The sequence below is a fragment of the Mugil cephalus genome, chromosome 7 (assembly GCF_022458985.1).
Source record: "Mugil cephalus isolate CIBA_MC_2020 chromosome 7, CIBA_Mcephalus_1.1, whole genome shotgun sequence".
Classification (NCBI taxonomy): Eukaryota; Metazoa; Chordata; class Actinopteri; order Mugiliformes; family Mugilidae; genus Mugil; species Mugil cephalus.
Genome location: NC_061776.1, coordinates 15727182 through 15753038, shown reverse-complemented (window position 1 = coordinate 15753038; position 25857 = coordinate 15727182). Strand labels below are relative to the sequence as shown.

General features: G+C 43.0%; 2 protein-coding genes across 8 annotated transcripts in view; one reads left to right on the top strand and one right to left on the bottom strand.

Annotated features, from left to right (window-relative positions):
- Nucleotides 1-20102, top strand: part of arhgap21b (Rho GTPase activating protein 21b) — a 32164-nt gene extending 12062 nt beyond the window's left edge. Inside the window, exons 6-24 of one of the 4 annotated variants that reach the window (XM_047589254.1) lie at nucleotides 28-106; nucleotides 192-246; nucleotides 4620-6186; nucleotides 8855-9001; nucleotides 9220-9322; nucleotides 9418-9463; nucleotides 9765-9890; nucleotides 9994-10290; nucleotides 11106-11164; nucleotides 11288-11433; nucleotides 11534-11676; nucleotides 11823-11981; nucleotides 12119-12197; nucleotides 12310-12383; nucleotides 12486-12575; nucleotides 12697-12864; nucleotides 13615-13720; nucleotides 16357-16388; nucleotides 17107-20102. In XM_047589254.1, coding sequence (XP_047445210.1) covers nucleotides 28-106; nucleotides 192-246; nucleotides 4620-6186; nucleotides 8855-9001; nucleotides 9220-9322; nucleotides 9418-9463; nucleotides 9765-9890; nucleotides 9994-10290; nucleotides 11106-11164; nucleotides 11288-11433; nucleotides 11534-11676; nucleotides 11823-11981; nucleotides 12119-12197; nucleotides 12310-12383; nucleotides 12486-12575; nucleotides 12697-12864; nucleotides 13615-13720; nucleotides 16357-16388; nucleotides 17107-18651 — 5021 coding nt within the window. In that variant the 3' untranslated portion in view covers nucleotides 18652-20102. The other 3 variants (XM_047589253.1, XM_047589256.1, XM_047589255.1) reach the window with 3 other exon arrangements.
- Nucleotides 20103-21605: 1503 nt separating this feature from the next.
- LOC125010717 (dipeptidyl aminopeptidase-like protein 6) overlaps nucleotides 21606-25857 on the bottom strand; it is a 78011-nt gene continuing 73759 nt past the window's right edge. For all 4 annotated transcript variants that reach the window (XM_047589491.1, XM_047589490.1, XM_047589488.1 and 1 more), the window contains 10 exons: nucleotides 25316-25363; nucleotides 25125-25223; nucleotides 24965-25034; nucleotides 23976-24170; nucleotides 23834-23888; nucleotides 23648-23750; nucleotides 23485-23540; nucleotides 23248-23320; nucleotides 23084-23157; nucleotides 21606-22934 (listed from right to left, as the gene is read on the bottom strand). In XM_047589491.1, the coding sequence (XP_047445447.1) occupies nucleotides 22788-22934; nucleotides 23084-23157; nucleotides 23248-23320; nucleotides 23485-23540; nucleotides 23648-23750; nucleotides 23834-23888; nucleotides 23976-24170; nucleotides 24965-25034; nucleotides 25125-25223; nucleotides 25316-25363 (920 nt within the window). In that variant the 3' untranslated portion in view covers nucleotides 21606-22787. The remainder of the gene's footprint in view (nucleotides 22935-23083; nucleotides 23158-23247; nucleotides 23321-23484; nucleotides 23541-23647; nucleotides 23751-23833; nucleotides 23889-23975; nucleotides 24171-24964; nucleotides 25035-25124; nucleotides 25224-25315; nucleotides 25364-25857) is intronic.

The following is a 25857-nucleotide window of genomic DNA, read 5'->3' as shown; positions in this document are numbered from 1 at the left end:
ATCATTACTGCTGCTTTTTACTTTTAGGCGACAGATTAGTTAAGGTGAACGGAGCAAGCATCATTGGGAAGGCATACTGCGAGGTCATATCCCTGATCCAAGACAGGTAAAGTTCATCATACGTTTGTATTAACTGATTCTGGTCACTTAGTGCACTCCCCTTGACTAAAATCTCCTCTGGTCCTTTACAGTGGTGACTTTCTTGAACTTTGTGTGATGCCAAAAGATGAGGATATACTTCAGCTGGTAAGTTTTGCTCCCGCTTTTCTCAAGTTCCACAGAATTTTCCATCCCATCAAAGAGCTGCTCTAGTTTAAGGCGTTCATGTTGGGACAGATGCAGGCAGCCGGCCCGTCCCATCAGAGCTCTCTATCTAGGCCTCCTAATCAGGCCAGAGCGGCCTCTCTGTCCTACAGAACTGCTACTGATACTACCGCTGGAACAGCCTAAAAGGGATGCTAGAGCAAGCATTACTAAAAATACTTTTGCACTAACCCATCTATATTTATCTCGTAAAAGGCACAAAACTTATTCACTTACAACTTGATTTGTAAAGGGCACAAAAGTAAGAGAAAAATAAGAGTGTATCTTTTCTAAAAACTTGGCTCTATACAGAACACCACACCCTGTTAAAGGGTGTCTTGTAACTAATGATTGTGTCATCGTCATACGATTGCATAATGATCTTTCCATTATAGTTGTTTGACTGCTCAGTTTACCAGTTGGATCTTGTGGATTTTGTAATACAGTAAGATGTTGAAAAATGGCAACACTTGTGATGCGCATGTTGAAGGTTATCTCTAATTCCTCAGAAAATGAATTAAACTGTAGCTCTATGTGTGTCTGAATATCATAGATCTATGGTGCAAATAAAATCAACACAGTTACTTAATGCGCATTGAACGTGTGCGTTTGTCTTAAACGGACATTGACACTTTTAGATCAACCGTAGCTAATTAATGTTAATTCTCTAATAGCTACACTGAACTTTGTGTCTTTTGGCTAATTCCCTCTTTTCAAGCTGCTTTTTCAACTCTGACTCTTTGTGGCTGAAAAGACACATCACGCTGTAGCATCACGAGTGAACCGATTTTGTAGAGAATTGATAAGTTGATCACTGTACATTACACAAAGGAGAATGCCAGATGACTTTTTTAATCAGATCAAATATATACTTTGAGGTTATTATCGTAGCTCTGAATCAGTACCTCCATTATTAGGAACCAGGCGGTCAAGTTGTGGCTTTGCTGTTGTTTCAGTGTCATAACAATCATTATAATGCAGCGGTCATTTAATATTGTATGGTGCGCTTGTATTATTTATAAACTACAAGTTATATTAATAAATGTTAATTCAGCTAAATGTAGTGTTCCAGCATCTCACTCAGCAACAGGAAACAACTTAAATAAGATGTGTTGTAGTTATTTGTAAATGATCAAAGCTAAACCTAATAATCCCATAAAAGAATAGAAAGGATTCAGACTTGAATACACACTAGTAAAGTCACCTTTTCAGCACTAAGTGTTCAAAGCCACCGCAGACATTCTTGTGTTACACTCGTACAAATGTCTTTGGCCCAACACAGGCTTGGGCCCACTTCAGGAAAGTATTCGTGAATGTATATTTAATAACATATTAACACACAAGTAGTTACTACAAAATAGATCAAATATTTAACACTCAACAGTGTACCGCGGATCCAGTTATTGGCTTTGTATTTGATCTTTAACCAAACTGTGATCCTCAAAAACGATGCTATTGAAAGTTCACAGAACTATTTTCGACGCAGAGATAAGCCGTCATACCTGTGTGCACTTGAGATCTCATCATTAATCTTTTCTGAGTGCAGCAGGCAGCTGTTGGTAGACGTTATGCATTCTGCACATTCACAGCAAAGCAAAGGTGCACTCGTCCGTCCCATATCTGCTGTAAATCACTGTTTTATCAAGACACGTAGAAATCCTTTCCCAAGGGTTAGAGTTATCTGATATCCTTTTTATGAACCATGTAATGAAATAGCAGAGCTCTTTTGTGTGTGGATATTTTATGGTGAGATTAAATCCTCATAATAAATTTCATAGTTTTTTTTTTAATTAAATCATTTATTTGCCATACAGAATTGGGCAATTCATATGTATTGAAATGACATACAGTCTCATCCGTCATTGTTTCAGTATTTGGCCACAATCACTTAACTCTCTTCTTCATTCATTCTAACTTCCCTTTTCCACTTACTCCACCCCCCTTGCCTGTTAGGTCCTCCTCCTTTCTTCCCTCTATTTATCAATGTTTCTTTTACAAAGTCCACGCTATCTTAGATGTTTGTTGTGATACCATTGACCACAGCGTTGAACAGAAAATAACAAGCCGTCACAAAACATATCTGTCGATGTATGACAGCTGTTCACGTGAACGAGAGGATTACCAGAGATGCTAGCAGCGAGACATTACACAGTAGCAGGCAGCTCACAGTGACTGCTTGGAGACGGGCAGCAGTTGCTTAGCAAAGAGAAGGAGAAATTGAACATTCAAGGAGCAGAAAAGGGAGGGAATTTTACGCAATAAAAACAGAGGAAATACTGAGGCAGGGAAAAAAATGAGGAAACTGCATGAATGATGAGCTGAAACCACTAGATAAAATCAGCTGACTGCCCCGTGTTTCGAACAGGTTGACGCTAAAGGAAAAGCAGAGAGGAGGATGGTGTGGGAGGGGGAGCTGTACCATCACAGCTGAATGTATAATCAGCAGCTGCTGCTTCTGTCATGTGAGCAATAGCAAAGGGAGGGAGGGAGGGAGAGAGAGACATAGACTGGAGCCACCTTGTTCAGTTAGCGTAATATTCTGGTTGAAGATGGATAGAACCGCGAAGACCTAACGGCAGCATGAGAGGAAGGCTTCCGCTGCTGTCACCTCACCTAGGACAGACTGGCACAGGCAGGTTGTAACGTGGCAGTCCCGGCTACATCTTTGCTTCTTCATCCCTCTGTACTGCTGCTGCAGCTCAAGTATATTTTTAGCATGTCAAGCCCAGTCATTGCTATGGCTGTTTCATGTTCTCTCCTCTTTGAATCTGTTCTGTTTCTTCCCATGTGTGCAATTTTCTCAACTGGCATCTTTTTTTCTCTTCCACCCTCTCTACCATGATTTTAAAAACCCTCTTGTTTTCACATGCTGTAACGGCAGTCTTTTTCTTGGGAAACAACTAAACTGGTAAGGAAAACGGCACACTGGGCGCTCAGCTGATGCTGACATGTTGTACTCGCTCGATCATTTTGCACATTCCATGCATGTCATCATCGTCATTACGGGATGTTGTCCTCAGGTTTTACACTTTTGGTGTTCAGTTGCCTCGGAGGAGTATTTATTAATCAGGGGCTGTGCTTACGATTCAGCTGTGTGTAGAGTGTAGAAATGGCCGATGCTCTGTGCCTGCAGTACCTGTTAGATTGAGCGCTCGAGTTGGCATCCAGCTGGTATCTTAGTGATGCCTCGCCCCATCTTCATCCACCATGCCAGATGTCATTAGTGTGATAAAGGCCACTGACCTCTGAACTCTCATGCACAGTAATGTTTGTAAAGGGAGGGAGGTGGCGCACACAGATTTATGTAAGATTCTATTATAACACCAGGTTGTAGCCAGCTCAAAGTCCTCACCGGGTTGTAGTCGGATCAGAGTCCTCATACCTTTACACTCTGTTGCATGCACGAGTAAAGGTGGTAAATGTTGCCAGCCTTACAAACACATAGTTTTGTACACGATGTTTGAAGCGGCAGGCGTATTTTTGTTTTAATTGAAAAGGATTCTATTGGTATCAACAAGGAAATAGGATGGGAAACCTTGGACAGTAATCGAGCAGGCTAAATATAGCACTTTCTCTATGAGGGATGGGCAACCTGCTGTCTGTCTGAGATTACGGTCTGTCAGTCTGAGGTGGGTAAATGAAGGTACTGGTTACGCATCCGTATTTATCTCCATTTTATGTTGTCATGTTGTGCCATTTGTTCTAACATGCCAATGATTAGGTTCTTGATATTTTTCCAGATATTTTCATAATCCGTACAGAAGCTATCCCACTACGTGCTAAACATTAAATCCGTAGAGATAAATGCACAGTTCTGTGATTATCTAATGGTGTTTGCTGTTGTAGCAGGTTTTTATTTCTGCACAGGTGGGACATTTTTTGTAATCTATACTGAAATTCACAGTTCACAGTGGTTCACAGCAACAAGCCACTGTTGTTTGGAGAACACAGGCAGTTATATTAGAGAAAGATTGCTGTACCATAAACAATATAGCGTGAGGCACTGTTGCTAAGCTGCTCTGCTCCTGAAAAATCTTTTGTACTTTGGTTTATATACTGTGCTGTCCTCGATCATTCCAATGAGAATTCTAAATAAGGAGCAGATGAAGACCAGTGACACCCCTGAACTGCCTAAACGCCTCCGCTCACTCATACTGCAACATGCAGTGCCCACACACATGCATCCAGTAACGTTTGTAATATCACTCTTGACTTCTCTATAAGCATCTAATACCTCACCGTTGAATATTACACACTCTTGTGAATATTGCTTGCACCTTTTTTTTTCTAACAGTGCTTTGTTCCTCTGTCCCTAGGCCTACTCCCAGGATGCCTACCTCCGTGGCCACAGTAGCTACAGTGGAAATGCCTGTCACATTCCTGAGCCACCACAAGTATGCTACCCCAGAGTAGACTGTAAGCCTACGGGCATGGCCCAGGCGACGGACTCAGCAGGGCAGGTCTGCCGAGGGCCAGTGGTACCTCCTGACCATGGGTACCGCAAGGAGATCACCGTGCCACCATCTCCTCCCCCTCAACCGTATCCCAAGAGTCAAATGGCTGTTTGTATGCGTAATGACAGCGTGAGGACTGTGGTAGTTCCTCCCAATACAGCCCAAATGGGACGAATGGGTCCATCAAACAGGAGAGATTTCATGGACCCTGTTTTTGTTAGGGGGAGGCCCGGGTCACTGGCTCAGTATCCTCATCCTAGAAAGGCGGATGTCTATCCCGGTGGTCCGGGAATGATTCCGTTTGGAGGTCCTGCACCACCTCACTACCCAGGAAACCATCAAAACATTGACTGGCGCACTTACCAAACATATAGGGAGTACATTGACAACAAAGGAATCCATTCCCACGCTAGTCGGACTATCCAGGAGAGACTGGACAGTTTGCGGGCTGCCGGTCACGCCAACTTTGGAGCTGCTCATCACATTCCCCGGGGAGACTGGGGCCCTAAAGGGATTCGCAGAAGGAGTACCTCCCATGAACGGTCATATCAAGGACCACCACCTCACTTTCAGATCGCCCCACGTAGTGCCTCGCAGGACCGTATGAGTGCAGAGAAGATTAGCCATGCAAGGAACTGGCCCCCCCGAAGCGTGTCCCAAGATGGTCTAGTTTACAAAGCCCGGGCACGATCCACAGACTACGTTGACCCTGCGGAGCTGGCTCATCCCAGCGAGAGGAGGAGAGGGTATGGAAGGGCAGACCAAGGTACGAGGCCCAGCAGACAGTCTAATCCAAGACATGCGATGGTCTACAGACCTTCTGTTGGATACACTGGCGGCATGAGGGGGGAGCCAAACCCCTCCCTTTACTCTAAAGGACCAGATTCTCTTCAGACCCGCTCCTCACCAATGCTTTCTGACAGAGCCCCGCATTTTGCAAAAAGTACAAGTAGTGAACATTCATTCGGTGACCAAAGAGTTTCAATGAAAGTAAACCATGCAGGCCAGACCACCCAACACAGCCAGAGCAGGATGCGGGCTGAAACAATGCAACCGTCAGAGGCAGGTAGAGATACAGCACCAATAGGATACAGGTCGACTTCTACTCCGAATGACATGCTCCAGAGGCCTACCACCCTCATGCCACCACCCCTGGATTCCCAAAGTCAGGTGAATGGGCGAAGCCCCGTTGAGTCTGGGGTGGTTCTAAGAGAGAAACCTCCTTCTGGGAAGAACCCCAGCCCCCTACGCCACCCCTCCTACATCCTGGCTGTAAACGACGATGGACCAGACTCTACGGCAGATGTGGCGGCGTGCTGGCTTCCCAATGATGCGCGTCGAGAGATACACATACGTCGCCTTGGGGAACAACGTCACACCTCTTGCTCCAGCAACCTGGATGAGTCCCTGGACTCCATTCCATTCATCGGTAAGAGAGTAGTCTGTAGTAAGCCATGCCGCCACGTGTTGTCATGGCAACAGCAGCAGGCAGTAGTAACATGGTTCAGACCGACAGCGCTAATACTCTCGCTAGCTGAATAGCATCAGCACCAGGGCCGCTAATAGAATTTGCTAAATAGATGAATGGGTGGAAAGACGACTGTGGAACTTGAGGTCTAACTGACTACTCTAGTTTCACCATTAATCTGATTTATGTGTGTAAATATGGTGCTGGGGAGATTCACAGATTAATGTATCCCTCTAAGAAAATGTAATTATCTGGATGTATGGCATTCAGAGATGTTGATGTAACTGGGACGGAGTGAAGGATCGTTTAAGGCTTTTGGAATGTATTGAATTTCTAGTCTTAATACTTAATGATGCTTTCTTAGAAAGCGGTCTGTTCCGGAGAGACAATTTCTATTTTAGTAGTCCCTTAAGGACTTTTGTTGTGATTAAATTGTTGTCTACTCAAAAACAACCATGCACATTTCCTTTAAAACTAAACTAGAATGTGTGTCAGGTTTTATAAAATGATAGCCACCTTATCAAGATTTTATTTGAATTTTATATTGGAGACTTCCAGTTTGACTCTTGTGTGAGAGAAACTGCCGATTCATAATTAATGGGAACGCTCAGTATGTTCAGTGTTGGGAATATTGCTATAGTTACGTGACTGGAGGCAAGTATGAGGACAGTTTTAGATTTCTTAAATGTTCTTTGGGAACTATTGAGATTGAAACTGTGTCAACATGCTCATGGTACGCTCAGACATCTCCCTGTATTACACATCTCAGTTTCTTTCTTTCCATCTGTTTCTCTTCAAAAATGTATTGTGTATGTTGGGGTTTCTATCTGGATGTTCCACTTTTTCTATGATACCAGATAAGGTTTAAAAAAGATTTTAAAAAACCAAACAAAAGGTTTCCGTGAAGACAGGTTGTTATTCAGTTAATTTTTGGGGCATTTCTTTTGGGTCTTAGAGTTTCTTGTATATGAGAAAGAAGTCGTCTGCCCTTGAAAACAAACAAAAATGGTGAGGAGATGGATTTGGTTTCAAATTGAAAGAAGCGGGTCAGCATAGTTTGTGGTTGGACATGTTTTTTTAGAAGGACAGAAAAGAAACATTTTGTACTTTGAAGATAAGCTGTATCAAGAAACTAGGGCGCAGGCGGTCAAAGTGGTGACCCATGGAAGGAAAGTTAGTTTAAATTGAGGTCTCCTTGAAGCTGGTCATTAGGGTTAGGGTTAAATAAATCTAATGTACGATAAGCAAACTTTTCTTTCTAAATGACATATTCAAAGATAAATCATCAGAGGCATGTACATTTAATTTTAGAGCTGTTATTAATGATGTAGGTCCATATTTCTGGTTTGCTTCCTGAAAGTTTCAATATTCCACCTCTGTTGAAAGTTAGATTTTGATTTAAAGGTGGACTGTAGCTTTGGTTCGGCTGAAATTCAAGTTGGATGTACAACATAACTAAGATCTGTGAAGTGTCTACACTCGTGCCTTTCCAACAGTGTTCTGCTGTTCTGCCAGTGGTCCATATAATGTTGGTTGTCAAAGAGGCCTGACAGTCCAGGTGCAGACAAAGCAGGCAGTGATGGTGATGATACCACCATGCAGCCATTCTGGGATTTTTGCCCTGTTCCAGGAGAACAGTGCCCTGATTGAGTAAGCCTGGGTCTCCATCAATGGCCTGTTTGAAAAGCCACTAGTCCAGGCTATGTCCTGATGATCAGCAATCTACACGCTTGCTTTTTATATATCTTCTGCAAATAGCAGTGGTGGTATTTTCCACTTTGTTTTATTTACCCAATTTTAGACCTATAAATGTGCGCAACGCCTCATAATAGCTTTTGGAGTAATATCCAATTTAACAGTTGTAATTATCAAATTATTACATATGGTAATGATTCGTCAAGAGTATGTATAAGCATGTCCTGACTGATTCTGCATATTTTATTTGGCGTGCAAACTTGAACCTGTATTTAAAACTTTTAAATGTTGTTTTGGTTTTATTCATGCATGGGTTTAAGATTTAAGTTCCTCTTTGTTGGTTATGACTATCGTATAGTACACAGAATACTGTATGGCACAAAAGTTTGTTTACCCTAGATGGAGGTAGATTGAAGGTAAAGATGGGAGCCTATTACTGTTAAGTGTTTATCAGTGATGGACACAGCCTCAGTAAGGTAGCCCATGAGGCCTTGTTAGGGAGGCGATGACATCCTTTTTTCTTTGCCCCGTTTCAGAGTTGGGTACAGGCTAGAAGTAGGACAGTTGCTTTTAAAATTAGCTCCAAAAGCCCTCTGGCTGCAGAGAGCAGCTTTGTACTCCGAGCTGTCTTAGACTTGAAGTGCCAGGAGTGGGCGGCACTTGAGAGTTTAAAAACTTCCTTCTCTTTCACAAAAAGAAAAAAAAAGTGTTAAAAGATGAGCAGTTCCCACTCACAGCTGTGTTATGGCATGGGACTTACAGAGTGACTGATTAAGATTTCTCTGAATCCCCCAGTTCAGTGAGTCATATAGCAACAGGCCCACATTTATCCTGTCAGAGGCGTGATATGAAAATGCGGCATACTGTAGAACAGAAATACATTAAGTCGATTTGCATCTCTGTTCTCACACTGAATGTTTTATTCTATTCATAGATGAGCCAGTCAGCCCCAGCGTTGACCGGGAAGCTGCCCCTATTCCACCCTCTGCTGTGATATCTGTTCCACCATCCATCGCTACGGCACCCTCTAGTCAAGGCTCACCGTGTCCTCCCATTCGGCGCCAGCTGTCACATGACCAAGGTAAACAGCGCTGGGTCGGTTGAGGGAATATGATTCAGATCTTGGCTTGGAAAATAATTCTAAATATCACAAAACGTCTCTTTTTGCCCTCTCTTTTAGAAATCACCTAATGCATAATTAATTGTAAATGATCTTGAAAGTGTCTCTTGTTAACACTCGTGTCTTGGGTTGTAAGCAACAAATAGAGTTATTTTATACATGTCTTTGTCGCTGTGTAGAGTCCCTTCGAAGCGCGTTGCTGGACTCTGACTCAGCCGGCAAAACAGAGCGGTCCAAGTCTTACGATGAGGGTCTGGATAACTATCAGGAGGAGAGCAGAGGGTGAGTGCGTCCTAAGACTAGGTCATTATTCTCATTTACTTCCACATTTGTTTTTGGTCATTGATCCATCTAACCTTGTCTGTTGTTCTATTTAGGAGATCTTCCAGTAGGCATATGCCCAGTCTCAGGGGCCTGAGAAAGGTGAGGAACCCATTTTGGTTGGTTTGAAAATAGATTATAGAGATGGAGTGACCAGATAGCAATCTACTGTAATCACTCAGGCCAAATAAATCCAGATTTAATGGCACCAAAGATACACAGATTTCTTCCACATCCTCAGGAGATGCTGGTGAATATAGAAAGCACAGGATGGCCAATTATGCATTAAAATATATACTCAAACTATTTGACTTGACTAAACTTTTGTGGTTATTACCAGAGGGTGCATCAAAGCCTAAAATAACGCGAGGAATAAAATATCATACTGTATCTGCACTTGCAGGCTCTGGATGGGCATAAATCATCGGGGGATTCAGGATCTCGAAGGGACTCCTCCTCAGACATCTTCGCCAATTCTTCCAAAGAAGGGTTGCTCAACTTGAGGCAACTAAGTACAGATAAAAATAAGGTACGCCTTTACTCTTGCCGTTCATTTCAGCCGCATATCTCACTAACATCGTGATGTTTAAGTATTTTTCTTTCTTTGCCCTTCTATATTTCTACCTCTGCAGCGTGTCGGCGGAGGAATGAGATGGAAGCAAATGTATGCTGTACTACAAGGTCACACTATGACCCTCTACAAAGACAGAAAGGACGCGCTGTCTCATGCTTCCATGCAGGCAGATGAGGATCCACTGCGAATAAGCATCAAGGCGTGTCTGATCGACATCTCGTACAGCGACACAAGACGCAAAAATGTGCTGCGATTAACCACCTCAGACTGCGAGTATTTGTTCCAGGCAGAAGGGAGGGACGATATGTTGACTTGGATCAGAGTCATTCAGGAAAACAGTAACGCAGATGAAGAGGTGTGTGTCGTCACATTGTGTGTCAACTGATAATCAACAAATGATGATATAACTTCTTTGAGTTGATATTTCCATTCAATAATATGCCGCCTGGCCGGACCGTAGTATTTGTGATGAGTTGTTCGGAGACACAGAAAGGAGAAGCCAGTTTAAACTGCACCACACCATAGTTTTGAAAGAAATAATAGGCACACCCGTCAGGTTAACAACAACGTGAACCAAAGACGGTCTTTGAATAAAATACAATCAACATTTCAGTGAGTTGGAGAGGATTACCAACAGAAGATGATATAAGATGTTATTTGAAACTTGTTCTACCTGGGTAGGAGAAAAACAAACAAACATAAAGCACATGGCACATTTTGGGGTGTGAGAGGAAAATACCATTTCAGACAATTAGACTCCGTTTATGAAAACAGTGTTACGTAAGCCATACCTTCTGGTATTAGTCCATTATGGTATGCCTCAGATGTAACAGGGATAGAATAAAACAATAAATATGACACTACTTGACCACTTACTGTTAGCATAGACCATTTTGACCAGTGATGAAAACATTGAAGTCCAAGGTGACTGTATATTTTGCTGCTTAGGTTGTATTTGAAGCCTCACTGGACATACTGATAAAGCTGATAGGTGACTGTCTTTCCCACAACAAACTGGGATCATTAGTTCAGTTGACCTGTGTGCAGTTTGTCTTTAATTTTGACTTCAAAAGCTTTGCTTTCCAGTCATAATAAAATATTCATTATTGTTTGTTTAAAAAAAAAATCTACTTAAATTAATGCCTTCAATGTGTTCTTATGTTATTACAGAATGGAGCTGTAACGAGCCAGGATCTGATCAGTCGAAAGATCAAAGAATACAACATGAGGTACACAAGACTCCCCCATCCTACATGTACTCATCCAAAGTACTGCACAATACCCCCTTTTAAATTAATGCTAATATGTACGTGTGTGTGTGTTTCTTGTTCTTTTCAACTACTTGTTACCAGTGCACCTAGCAGCAGGTCTGAGCCCTCTCCCAAGCCCTCCCGCCAGTCACTTAGCATCAAGCAAGCCTTCCTGGGGGGCAAAGGAGAAGGCAAAATGCACAGCCCCCACTCGCCCAGAACAGGAGAGGAGCGGAAGGCAATGAAAGGTAAAGTGTCGGTTCTTAATGCAGAGTTTTATTATTTAGTGTGGTTATAGGGCACGTAACCTCAGAGTGGTAATTTATTTATGTGTGTGTACCTTGGCAGATGACTCCAGTCCACCGCGGGATAGAGGTGCTTGGAAAATTGGCATTGCAGGGATCATGAGGAAGCCCTTTGAGAAGAAGACTCCAGCTGGTGTTACTTTTGGTGTCCGGCTGGATGATTGTCCACCTGCACAGAGCAACAGGGTGGGTCTGCTCTGTCTTCATGTTTTTTAAAGAATTCAGACGAAGATGTGACTTTTTTGCATCTATATATCAGCCACAACCGTCACTAATTACTGCTCACACAGTTTATGTTAAACATTCTTTATAATCCTTTAATCTCTGTGCAGTTTGTTCCCCTCATCGTGGAGGTGTGCTGTAAAGTGGTGGAGGAGCGAGGTCTGGAGTACACTGGAATCTACAGGGTCCCTGGAAACAACGCAGCCATCTCCAACATGCAAGAGGAACTCAACAGTAAAGGCATGACTGACATCGACATCCAGGAAGACGTGAGTGACTGACAGCCGGGTTGCACAGTCCAGTGCACCGCTTCACTAACAACGTTGTTTAGCAGTGATTGATTAGCACTGTAAAGACTGCTCTAACGTGACACTGTCTCTGTTTTTCTTTTTTTACCACTCTGCAGAAATGGAGGGACCTCAATGTCATCAGCAGTTTACTCAAGTCCTTTTTCCGAAAACTCCCAGAACCCCTGTTTACAAATGGTAGGATAAAAAGATAATAAAAAAAATAAAACTGTGCTCGCGTGATGTTGGATACTCTGTGGTTCCCCTTTTGGCAGTTCTTAAGTTTAAGGTTTTCCTGATCTATTTACAGAAAAGTATGGCGAGTTTATTGAAGCCAGCAGAACAGAAGACTCAGTGGAGAGATTGAAGGAGCTCAAGAGGCTGGTGAGTGCACAGTCCAGCGTGATTAACAAGCATTTCAAAAGAATTTCCTTTAGGAAACTATTGACCCTGAAACTCTGTCCCTTCTTTTTCAATTTTGTTCAGGTCTATGAATTACCTGATCATCACTACGAAACACTCAAATTCCTTTGTGCTCACCTCAAGAGGGTGTCTGACAACTGTGAAAAGAATAAGGTAACAGGATCTGTCAGCGTTAATGTCATTAGTTAACACCACTCGATCCTCTGTAAATCCAGTTTCCTCCTGAGGCTTATGTCATTATATCTGACTTTTGTTCACTCGTTCACACGTTCAGATGGAGCCTCGGAACTTGGCCATCGTGTTCGGTCCTACTCTGGTCAGGACCTCCGAGGACAACATGACCAACATGGTCAACCACATGCCGGACCAGTGCAAGATAGTTGAGAATCTTATCCAGCAATTTGACTGGTTCTTCACTGAAGACGGTGATGAGGACCCAGTAGTACGTGGAGTTTAATTTTCTTCATTATGTTTCATTTGGATAAAACAGAACTTTAGTAGTTTGTGTAGTGAGGATTCAGCTCAGTATTCTTGTTTAAGGTACAGACACAGATATTATATATATGTATATATATGTCATTATAAGATGCTGTTTTACTGTGCAGTAACTGACCTGCACCAAACTGCACACAGACACATTTAGTGAGATGTTTGGAAACTTAAAAGTATAGTATTTAGGAGATGAAGAGTCACCACGTGCTCAATGTAAAACTTAATTTTTTGCAGTGTGAATATATTATGTTAGAGCGCTGCACTTTAAGCAAATCATTTCATTTTACACTGAAAAACCTTCCACTGGATGAATTTCCCTTTTTGTCTGCATCTTTAGAAAACTCTCTTGGAAGATTCCCATGTTTAATTTAATCCTTCCTGACTAAGTTATATTTGTAGTTCTCCCTTTCCTCCTAAACTCCATGTTTCTTCTCTCGTAAGCTATGACTCAATCCACATGGTTGAAGTGTTACAGATGCACCACTGAGGGGACGTCACCCAGTCAACAGATTTACATCTCCTCTATATAGAATACAGACAGGCTCTTATTAATAGGGACCATAATAATAATAATAATAATAATTTACACATAAAGGTTCCTTACTGTAGCTTATTTGTTTAACTTATTTGTGATTATTCAAGGTTTTCAAATGTACTCATTGTATCCGGTCACTCATTTTCTTCCTGCCTCTTTTCCCAGACCACGTCTGAGCAGGAAAGCACAGTTCAGTCTCAGCCTGTGCCCAATATTGACCACCTGCTCTCCAACATTGGACGGACAGCACCCTCACCAGGAGAAGTCTCAGGTAACTTAGCAGCAGTTTATTTTTCTCAGGAAGGAGGACTCCAGCATCAGCACAGCAAATATTTTACTATCGTAGCAATAGTGTATTTTCAAAAATATCATTAAGGCAGTTTACAGGCATGTGTAGTTAAGGCTTATTATAAGATTGAATGTTTTTAAAATGGTGGCTGCTAATGTTAGTTGCTAATAAGCGTCATCCCTGTTATCCATTGTTTTAAACGTTTAGACAAGAACATTTTCTTTATGTTTCTGTTAAAACAAACCTTTTCACTAATTTTTCAGTGAGTATGTAATTTTATATCAACCACTGAACAACTGCTGAAAAACACATTGTAGTATGTCAAGCCTTTTTTATTAATTCATTTATTATTATTATTACTATTATTTTGGATAAGTATTTTTTGTTTCCATGTTGTCATTTTTTGCCCAAAGATAAAACTGTCAAGTTTTATTTCTGTTCATTTCTTTGCTTTACTCTTTATTTTTCTCGCTCCAGTCATTTATTTCTCCCTGTGCTTTACCTGTGTTGAGACGACGACTCCTTTTCTTTCAGTTCTTTTCTTCCCCTCCTCCTCGTCTCTCACATAATCCTGGCATGTTCTTTCCCAAAGAAAATCTTAACAAACAAAAAGAAACAATGGAAGTGTTAACCCTTCTGACCTGTGCCCTTCTGTGTGTAGTGTGTTGTTTTTCTCCCTTATCCCTGTCCAGCACTCACACATTACCCAATCTTGACACAGGCCAAGTGGGCGGCGTCTATCACTCGATGATGTCACTGATGGACTCTGTTTTGTCAGTGATGGACAGCTGGGACTGTAGGAAGAAGGACGAGTGTTGTGCCCAGTGTAGCTGCCTAGTCTGCAGAAACCCGCAGCTCTTTTAAATTTGGGCGAAAGGAGGAAAAAAGATAAAAAAGAAAGAAAGAGAAGTCGATGTTTGTCATTTTTCCTGTGGTGTGCACGTCTCATATTTAAACCAATACCCTAAATTGAGGGGATACAGAGCGGTGCTGCTGTACTTTCTCTGAAAGCCCTTCTGCTGTCTCTTGTTGTCTCTTAAGCTGATCGCAAGGACAAGTAGCATGGTACGGTCAACCTCAGGTTCTCTCCCGGTCATGTGGCATAATCTGTCATGATGTGTAAGGGTGGGGTCGTAGTGTTGGGACTGAGCTGGATGTTCAAACAAACCCACACATGCACCCACGTCCCAGACTGACACGTATCTAGTGACTTACTCATGTAAAGGCACGCAGGCTTTCCAGTAGCAGTGGACAGGGCCTAAGCATGTAGACGTAAGGGTGTGTGCCGCGGTGTGTAGACGTTTTTTTGTTTCGGGCACCGCCTCTTGTGTATTTTAGTTTGATGTGTTGTCGGTGATGTCCATTTTTTTTGTCTTCTGCATTTATTCAATTACAAAGTAACCACATACTTCCTCACCTCTTACTGTTACATGATGTTGGACGTTTACATCACTCACAACATATCTGTTACATTCTCTTCATACTCAACCCTGCTCTATACACACACATAAATATAAGACACATTAGGTATGGATAATTATAACAATAATAATAATAATAACAGGAGTTCAGGGATCATATCCTGAACACAGAGTAGTACTTCAAGTAACTGAATGTCAGTGATTAGTCATTCCTTGCAGTCTCATAATCAGACATTTGTTACATTAAAAATAATGTTATACTGTCATCACAGTTATGCTGTAAATCAGAAATGTAGATGATCATTACATTCTTAGCAAATTTTCAAAAAATGTTACGTTGAATTATTATTTTTTACATACCAAATATCAAACAAATGCTTTTGTCAGTTTTACTATCAGGCTGACTGTTGGAAATGTAAACACGTATCAGTGGACGTTGTTCCCGAGTTTAGTTCCTGTGGCCCCATTGTTCCTTTATCTATTTGTTTGTTTTTTTTTAAAAAAAAAGCTCTGTCTGCTTATCTTCGTTAGCTGCAGTTTGCATGTTATCTGCTTTTGGAACTTTTGTGAGACAAGAAGGTGTTGTGAACCTTTGGTTCTGCTTTTTATGTTGTTGATAGCGACAGGCTACATGTTAAAGGGCACCGCAGGAGTTAATCTAGCTGGGAGTAAGAACAATCTCTGTGTTATACCAAAGCTTGCCTGCGCCAGCTGTACCCACCACAACACACACTCTCTGTTCAGCTCAGGCCCCTTAGGTCTCTCAGTCAGAGCAGCTTCATCACCCTCTCCTCTGTGATGTCTTTGAGTTGGGAAAGAATGCCTACAGCTGGTTGGTGGCTACATGTAATGCTCTGTGACTGGCGTGTTTGTCCGTAATGTGCCGTCGTTCCATCGATACATGAGCATGAGCTGCTTTTTGTGTCTCGGTTTACTGCCGGGTTTCACTTCCTTCCTCTCATCCTTCATCTCAGGCCTCCTCTGCTGCTCTCTCGACTTTTCCATGAACTGCTTAGTGTGGTTATTCGTCTTCCCGTCTCTCTCTGACAAGCAATGTGTCATGTGCTTCCATCCAGCTGCTCTCATTATATCCATCACATCTTCTACTCTGAGCAGTCTGCCTCTTCTTTATCTTGTTGACTGTTGACTCATTGAAACATCAGACCATTACTAATGATGCTCTTCTCCTTGATACAGACTCAGCATGTAGTGACTCCTCCAAATCAAAGGTAACGTCCTCTTATTTTATGTTGTTTCTTAACAATATTTAACCTCCTGAGACCTTACATCCTCACTTTAAGTTTTAGGTTTTATTGCTGCTTATTCTGCTTCATTTAAACCCATTGTCCTTGTCAGTGGACACTTTAGTCTGCCATCTAGTGGTAGGAAAGGGTTAATACACTAGTCGGTAAAAACATGATAACAAGCGGATTCATTCTACAGACGATCACAGGATAAAAGTGGACGAGGAATAAAACCCCATCAAATTCTACAGCTAAAACTTATTTATTTGTGCTTATTGACATTTCTAGTTTGATATGACCTGCAAATCTAACAAATTTTATTAATAGCAACGAGCTACAAACTCGCTAATTGGTACTCGTTTGAGGACATTGGGACTTCATTGTTTACAATTAGGGTTTTGCCCAGCCAGGTATTAAAATAAAGTTTTATACTTTGTCACACATTGGTGAAATTATTAAAATATAAATAATAAAATAATCTTAGTGTCCACTTATGAGGACATTGTTTTTTTGTTTTTTCAAAAACTACTACTTCCTGTTTAAAGATGATTCTTAGTTTTTCTGTCTTAGGTCCCACTGATCCCAAATACCTTGGAGAAATTAAAAATGCATACCAAACAAATGCTCAGGTGTCAGGAGGTTGATTCCTTTGTCTTTTTGTTGTGTCCTTAATTCTTTGTGTTGTTTCGTTCTGTATCAGCAGGGCTTGTGGGGGTCCGGGAAGGATCAGTGTAGCAGAGAAATGCTGCGCTCTTCCTTCTTTGCCAACCGCAAACGAAAGAAGCCCAAGGACAAATCTCATCCCAGCAGTTCAGATGATGACCTGGACCCTGTGTTCATGAAGAAGGACCTCCCAGGGGACAGCCAGCAGCAACCTCTGTGGTCCCCGGACAGCCGGACCAAGAAGGACGGGCAGATAGACGAAACACGTGAGAAGGAGAAGTTCAGCAACAGCTCAGAGGAACAGTTGGACAAAACCAGCAGCCCGATGTCACATCCCTCTCCCTCCCTTAATCCTGAGCACGTCTCCTCCCCCCATCAAAGCGGTTCTCCCTATGCCTCGCCTTCCCACTCCCCAGACCTCAGCTACCGCATGCCAGTGGCTCACCAGTCCTCTCTGTCAGATCCACCGTCCAACTACGACGACACGGTGTCTGACCTCGGTACCATGAACAGCACCAGCTCTCAGGCGTCGGTGCCCAGAATGAGGCGTGGCAGGATGGCAGCTCTGGGTACAGAGTCGTGTCCCAGCGGGCCGGGAGCGGAGGTTTGCTCTATTACTTCAGACTACTCCACCACATCCTCCATGACTTTCCTGACCGGAGCGGAACTCAGCACCCTGAGTCCTGAGGTGCAGTCCGTGTCTGAGAGCAGAGGTGGAGAAGACGCAGACGACGAGAGAAGTGAGCTCATCAGCGAAGGAAGGCCGATGGAGACGGACAGCGAGAGCGACCTGTCTGTGTTCACCGTCGGGAAAGCTGATCAACGAGAGCTGCAGGAAGCTCCTCGACCGCTCCCCTCTCACAGACTCATCGAGTGCGACACGCTCTCCAGAAAGAAGGCGGCCCAGCAGAAAACCGACAGCGAGTCCTCTCTGGAAGGAGCTCGTAGCGACAAAGATTCCAACAAACTGTCTCGTGTTATGGGGTCAGTTAAAGGCCGCTCCTCCGCCAGCCTCAGCTCCTCGTCCCGGGGTGAGTTGGATAAGTCTGAGCCTGCCTGGAAGTTGAAGATCACAGACCGGCTGAAGGTACGCCTGCGAATGTCTGTGGACGACATGTTTGGTGTGGGCAGTCAGAGGTCCCCGGAGGGCCGCAGTAAGAAGAAGAACATCAGGCGTAGACACACTATGGGTGGACAGAGAGACTTTGCAGAGCTGTCTGTTCTGGGGGACTGGTCGCAGCATGTTGACATCGGTTCAGGGTCGCGGTCGGAGTTGTCAGCAGTGGACCGACTGAAACCGAAGTGCAGCTCTCAGGACTTCTCCATTGGGGACTGGATTGCCCGCGAGCGTCACCGTACCAGCAATCCCGAGGTCAGCCTGGACCTCCCCGAACAGCAGGAGGCGCTGTGCGAACGCTCCCAGAACCTCGGCGCTTCATCCTCCTCCGAACACCCACATCGTCCAGTTGAGGAGATGAACGGGGACGTCCCACAGAGTAAAAATCTGAGCCTTTCAGCCACCGCCCACCCACATAAACTCTCCAGCTCCCAGGTGGTCCATTCACGCTTCTATCAGTACCTGTGAGAGGTGTGTGTGTCTGTGTATGTTCTCCGTTTGTGTGATGTGTATGTGGGAGTCCGTCAGTATAGTTGTGTGACCAATGTTAGTGAATGAGCATGTTGTACAAAAAATGTCTGGAGAGTGTGTTGTTACCAGATATGCTTGTGTGAGAAGAGAATAACTACACATAGCGATGGTTAATCTTGCTCATATAAGGCATGGAACAAAATGTTGTTTATATAGTTTATAGTTTCTTTTCTTTTTTTTTTTTTATGACAATTGACTTTGGGAGGACCCAGTAGGAGGATTTCCTCCCTCCTGATACAAATCCACGTTATGCTGAAGATCGAAAGGACCTGTTGCTCATGCAACAATGAGTCTGTGAAGTATGTTCAAGGAAACGCAAGATTGTTTAAAAATTAGCGAAGCGGCTTTAAGGATGAACTGAATAGGAAGTAGTCAAAAAGTAGATTTTTAGTATTGCAGAGGAACTATTTTTGCGTAAAGAAGGTTATGATGTTTAAAGTCGGTGAGTCTGTTGGTAACCAAATGAAGAATGTACAGACATGCTTGCTGTAATACTGACTAAAAGCTTTAGATGCTTGTGTTTCATTCTAAAGTGTACATATCCCTATTTTTCTGTGTACTTGAATTGTGTTTTTGGTACCGCCTGTGTGTGACTGTCTACACGCTCTACTGTCAAAGGAGCCTTTCCAAAGGTACAAAAGTGACAAGAAAACACTGGACTTATGCAAACAGTAATATAGTTCTTACTCATCCCTGCTGTGTGTTTTAAAGAGCAGAGAACAACATCCCTCTGAGGCAAATGTTACGCTGTGTTTTAGTGTTCGTGGTTCACACATCTGTCAGTGACTGGCAGTAGACTGCAAAGAGAAGAAAGTTGGAAGAAAAATCAGAAAATCATGTTTCTTAACAACAGAAAGTGCCTCACAATGAAATGTTAAGGGTGCCATATTGTCTTTGTTGAGACACACGAAGATGTTACTGTGAATGACATTTTTATTGTCGACTCAGTCATTCAACAGGTTATAAAAATGCCGAGCTTCCATTCCATAGGCATTCCACTCTGGTCTTAATATGTTTTATACATTTGTTTTTTCTCTCCAATTTTTCTTTTTTCTTTTTTTTTTTTTGATTTTAACAGAACTTGAATTTTAAATCTCCATTGTAAAATAAGTAACTTAAATGTACATAAGTGCTGTGTTTTAGCTGCTTTTCTTTTCATTTCCATCAGATTGCAGGATTAAGTACAGTATTGTGAAATGAGGATGATGCTTGTGAGGCCTGTGTGGGTGTTGTGGACAGCTTGGTAACTTCCCTGTGGGGAGAAATTCCCTGCGGGAGGAGGACACTTCATTGAACTGGATCCTTTGTCTCAATGCAGTGTTCTTCTGATTGGGAGGGGTGTGCACAAGACACCTGAAACACTGGAAATAAATTTTGTCAATGGCAAATGTCTGTTGTTTTTTTGTTTTACTGTTGTGCGTCATGGTGCCAGACACCACAGGACACCCTCAGAAGACCCATGTCCATTCTGTGATAAGTCAGAACCGTTATGGAGGCACAAGGGAGACCTGCATAATATGAGGAAGGTGGTCATAATGTTATGCCCGATTAGTGTAGTTAGTGCAGTAATTGACACTACCAGTTTCCCTTTTAGCGTAACTGTCCCTGACAACGATCTTTATTATTATTATTTTTTAATTTTTGCTAAGAGAAGTGTATACCCCTTTACGGTTTGTAAACAATGTGACATGCTTTGAGGGGCGGGGCTTAACTGGAAGCAAAAGATCGCAAACAATACAGCCTGTATATGTCGATTAGCATGTCTGTGAAGGTTCCCAGTCATCCAGGTCATGGTAAACCAAAAGGCGTTGAATAAGGTCAACTGGACTTGTAGAATATCTTGGACGTTTTGCCACTCATCCGAGTAGCTTCTGAAGAAGACGTTTCGCTACTGATGAGTGGCGAAACATCTTCAAGAAAGTCCAGATGGCGGTTAGCACGTTTCAATGAATTGTTTTGGCAAGAATGGACGAGGGAAACGCATACTATACTAATAAACTCTCTCCCCGAGACAGTGCGTGTTACTTTAAAAAGTTGATTCTGACTGATGGGACTACATTCACCGACCACTACACTCCCACTCACTGGATGAAAGGTTTGACCAAAGAAGGAACACGGAGGGGACAAAATCTGGTCTGTCTTTATCAAGTGAAGCCTCTTCAACAAAGATGTTACAAGAAGTAAGTGGAACCACTGTGGAGAGTAAACGACTTCTGCTTGGACACCCTTGAAACACGTAAGTAACGTTGCGTTAGCACGTGGTTAGCGTTAGCATTAGCATAAACATTTAACAAGAATCCCCTAAGTGAGCATTAAGCCAACGTAATTTCAGTCATCATTATAACCGATGACGTTTTCCATGATGGGAGAATCTGACCACTGATCAAAGCCTTCTCCAGCTTCTCAATGGGTCAGCTGACCTCATTCTGCGGACATAATGTTGCTGAACCTCTAGACCTGAGCAACAGTAGAAACCCCAGATCATGCTGTCCACACAGTTATACATTGGGCAGACGGTGTGTGTTACAGGATAGAGTAGTATCCTCTATTGTTCGAGCTCTACTTCGTATAACAAGGTATTGTTGGAGCAAATAAAGGTCTTAACTATTTGAATGACACCTGAATGTAAAATGTAATGCGTCCAAATCCAGCGGGTAAACATCTGTATTACCATGTAGTCTACAGAGAGGAGGATTTTAATTGTCTGCAGTGAAACATTCAAATGTTTGTGTTATATTGTACATATAATTGTGTCGAGTTCAAAAATATCAGGCCTCGATTGTCCGCAGTGCTTCTGCTGCACACAAGAGGGCGCACCAGCTCAGGATGAACAGGGCACAGCTTTTTAATCACTGCTTCGTTGAGAGCTCATAAATAAAACCAACAGGAAGTACATTTCAAAATGCTTTATATACAAGTTGCACATACAACATAAAGACTTAAACAATATAAGTTTTATACACTTTGTACATCAGCTGACTAGAAACCACTGACAATATTAACAGAAGTGACATGAGAGGTCGATAACACGCAGAGACGTCAAAGTAATTCACAAAATAATCAAAAAAAAAAAAAAAATCAGCTTTAACTCACTAGTATGCCAGTTTGGGTGGCAAACATCAAGAAACTGTAAAGGTAAATTGTGTTAACATTTTTTCTGTGTGTCAGTTTAATGCCATTTTTATATTTTATGCTCAACTCTTTCTAACTTTTTGAGATAAAATGTGCCAAACCTTCCTTATAAATACTTCAGCCCATGCCTATCTGCATTTACTCATTTTCAGTGTCACGTGGGCTCCTAACATGAACATTTGACCCACAATAAGGCACGGTGACTAAAAGAACAACTGAGAAATGCAAGGACGAAAACAAACAAACAAACAAAAAAAAAAACAGGATTTCATACGATTATTGTAGAGACACTTTTTCTTCTGAGGGGGAAGAGTACAACACAAGTTAAACATTGTGCCTTTCGTTTTGGAAAGCAACTAAGGGCCGATGCAGCCGGACGTCCACTCAGACACGGTACAACTGTAAGACACTGAACAGAGAAATTCTGAGAAACAAGTAGCAATAATCATACTCATGAACACAATAATCAGTAAGTTAGTTGGCAAGGTAAACTGGCAGCCTTTTAAAAGTTAAATCTGAACATAATGAACTTATCTTCACAGGGCGGGGGGGAAGGGGGGTTATTTTGTGCTCAAGGCTTTGCTGGGTGTTGGTTGTTGGTCCTCTATTTGTCCAGCAGAGGGAGCGCGTGTCCATTTATTCCAATAGCGGAGACGTGACTTCACATCTGAGATTTACTCAACCTCTTTCCGGCTGGTTTTCCTCATGGGCTGCCAGCTCCAGGTGAGGAGAGGGGGATGTAGGCAGAGGCCCGCCTTTTGTTTCACATGCAGGCGCCACACTCTAGGTTAGAGCTCAAATCAGAGTGGACAGAGGCTGGCGAGGATCGACTGGGCTAGAAACATCTGTTGCATATTGTGCTGTAGTAGCTGGCCTAAAGGGGCATAGGGGGTTGGTGGTGGTGGTGGTGGTGAGGTGGGTGGGTGGGGCTGCTCAGAGGTTTAACTGTCGTCCTCGTTGTCTTCCTGCTGGTCCTCCTTCAGAACCTCCGGCACCCGGAAACACTCCTCGAAGAAGTTGACCAGGGATTGGCTCAGGTGCTGCCGTGTCCCGTCGCTGTGCAGGAAGTGTCCCTCATCTGGGTAGATCTGTAGATGCACACAGAGCAAAGGATTATGCACACGTTTCTTGACTAGACACATTTTTTTAATTAATTTCAGGGAGACACAGCTCTTTCCAGACAACCAGAAGCAGATCTGCTTTTACATTTGACGTCTCCTCCGGTGACTTTTCTCACCTGTAGAGTGTAATTGGCCTTCTCGCTGATTAGATGGTTGATAAATTTGGCCGTGTGCTGGAAGTGAACCTTCTCTGTGGTGGAGGAGGAGAAGACGAGACACACGTTAGACTCTTGATTTTCACTCGCTGGGATATTGAGAGGAAATCAAAACTGTGCGCTACCATCGGCAGTCGGGTGAATTATTAAGTACTGTTTCCCCAGCAGCTGACCCGCTCTGTGTGCTAAATTCGCCATCTGGAGGAAACAAGAAGAAAAAAAAAAAAGGAAAAAAAAAATCCACCATGTCGTCACTGAGCTATTTTAAAATGACCCTCCTCTCTATCCTCGCACTGTGTCACTTCAGCTCAACATCTTCATGCATATTTCGGAGAAGGTGACGGAAAAGGTGGCCACTTTACCGCGTATACTCGGGAGTCTGTCTTTGCGCCGAGGTATCGCTCTGAAAATGCAGACGCTGCGATTTGGGGAAAGAGAAAGCTGGGGTTACAAAGATCAAGCTCCCTTGGAGACTGCACAGTGGCCATGATGATGTGTTTTAGAGGAATATCTGGAGAGTTTTACCATAAAGCTCGAAATCTGTGATGGGGGAGACTGCTGTTCCACACTGAAGTTGGGTAAACTCCTCAGAGCTCAGAAGCATTGTCGCTAAATAACCCCCATAGGCCTGAATACAAGAAAAGATACAGTAACATTCATTTAGTTCCACTTTGAGACATTTATTGTCTGAAAGTGTTTTCCTCCTCTTACCTTTCCATAAACTCCCATTCGACTTTTATCAATGTAAGGCTCTTTGGATATGAACCTGAAAGGGAAACGGGATGAGTCAGTGTGAAGAGTCATGAGGACTTTCAGCGTGAGTTCCTGCTCAGAGTTGGAGCAAAAGTCTGACCTGAGCGCCTCCAGCTGGTCCCTCTCCTCCAGCTTCCCCAGTTTCCTGCGGACCTTGTGGAGGAGGTTGGTGCCCTGGAATCCGCTGCCGTGGCCGTCGAAGCGGATGACGATGGTGCTGAAGCTGCTGACCAGGACAGTGGCCCAGTCCACCTGGAACTGCTCCGTCACCATCTGCCCGCCCGGCGTGCCGTCCCTGAGGAAACGCACCCACAGCACCGCGGTGATCACAGTGTTATGCGGTAGCTGTCTGGTCAAACTTCAGAGCTACTAAATAATTGAAACGGTTGCGTACTGTAGTTGTAAAACACCCAATCAGAGCCATGCTGCTTTCAAGAAGAATAAAACACAAACTCTACAACCTGCACTCACAAACAAACCCATTCACAGAGAGAGTAAGACCTAAATGTAATGTATCTATTGCTCAAGAGCTTTTAAATATTCAGGTGTTTTTTATTGTTGTTTATTGTGTTTAGTGGGGGCCTGGATGGCTTTGGGGAAGAAACCGTTGAGTAATCTTGTGGTACGACTTAATTATTTATTTATCTCGCATGCATCAACTCATAATAACAATCTAGCATGAGGCTGCTGAATGACAATTAAAGGGGTGTATTTAAGAGTCCTTTATTAAGTAAAATTGTAATAAAACAGCTTCTTTTTCTCTGTGTTTAACTTTAAATTGAAGCATCTTGGGATTTACGGCGCCACAAGCGATTTGGCTAATTAGTCACGACACTTTTCTTAAGATTCCCAACACCAGTCCGTTAATAATATCACGTTACGTCATCGGATATTATACGTTAGACTGGGCACTTCCCTAACAGAGAGCCCACCTTACAAATGGAGAATAAAGACTTTAAAGATGTGGACACTGACTAAAATGGGAAATGTAGTATGTAGAGTCATAAAAGCGTGACACTAAACTCAGCGGTAATGAAAGTATTTCTGCGTCGCAAGTGTTTTGAAATAAACAGATCTCCGTATACTCACACTAGCAGCAGTAAAGGGTAGTGGGCTGTATCTACAAAACCAGCCGGCTTCAGAATCTGCATCGTCAGAGCTACGACACACAGGAAACACTCTTATCTTCTTGCAAAGCAAACCGGCAACTCATTTTTGTAAGGATTGCCAGTTCTGCGAGAGCACGTACTGTAGTCGTCTATGGTGATGGTCTGGTACTCCACTCGGGGCATCTGCATGTTGTTGTATGTGTTGTTTACCCTTTCGTTGGTCTCCACGTCCAACACCTCTGCAGTTCAGGAGAGGGAAACCGTCACTCAGTGACCACTTAACTGTACAAGAAGTTACGCAGGAGGACAGCACCACAGGGAAAACACTCACTCTGTTTGTCTTCAGTGCTATAGATAGCCACGCTCGGTATATCTGGCCCTGTAAAGAACGATTCAGAGAAAAACAATCGATGAACGCAAATGTAATAATAGCAGTTCATTTGATTACTTTAGTAATATATCAGGTAGCGAGGCACAGATAAATGCCTCCAACAAACCACTAATCAAGAGAAATTAATCTCTGTCTTAACAGACTTCAAAGCCCTCCCAGCCAGCTGTACAGTTAATAATCTACTTCCTTCCCATGAGGAAGAAGCTTATTATTTTACAATGGAGGCGCTCTCCAAAGATCCAATTGATGCAGAAAGCCACTGGCACTTCTCCTCTCCGGAGCGAGCCCCGACCCCCTCCTTAACAAATCAGCTGCCACAGAAAACTGTGAAGTTGTTGCCCCGGCGTCGAAAGAGGAAGAGAGTCTCTGAGGAACGCGTCTAATCAACAGCAACTAACCACAACACTAAAAGCTAAAAGTCTCACACGGTCTGCGAGCGGTAAAAGGCACACTCACGCGTACAGTACGTTACGGGAAAAAAA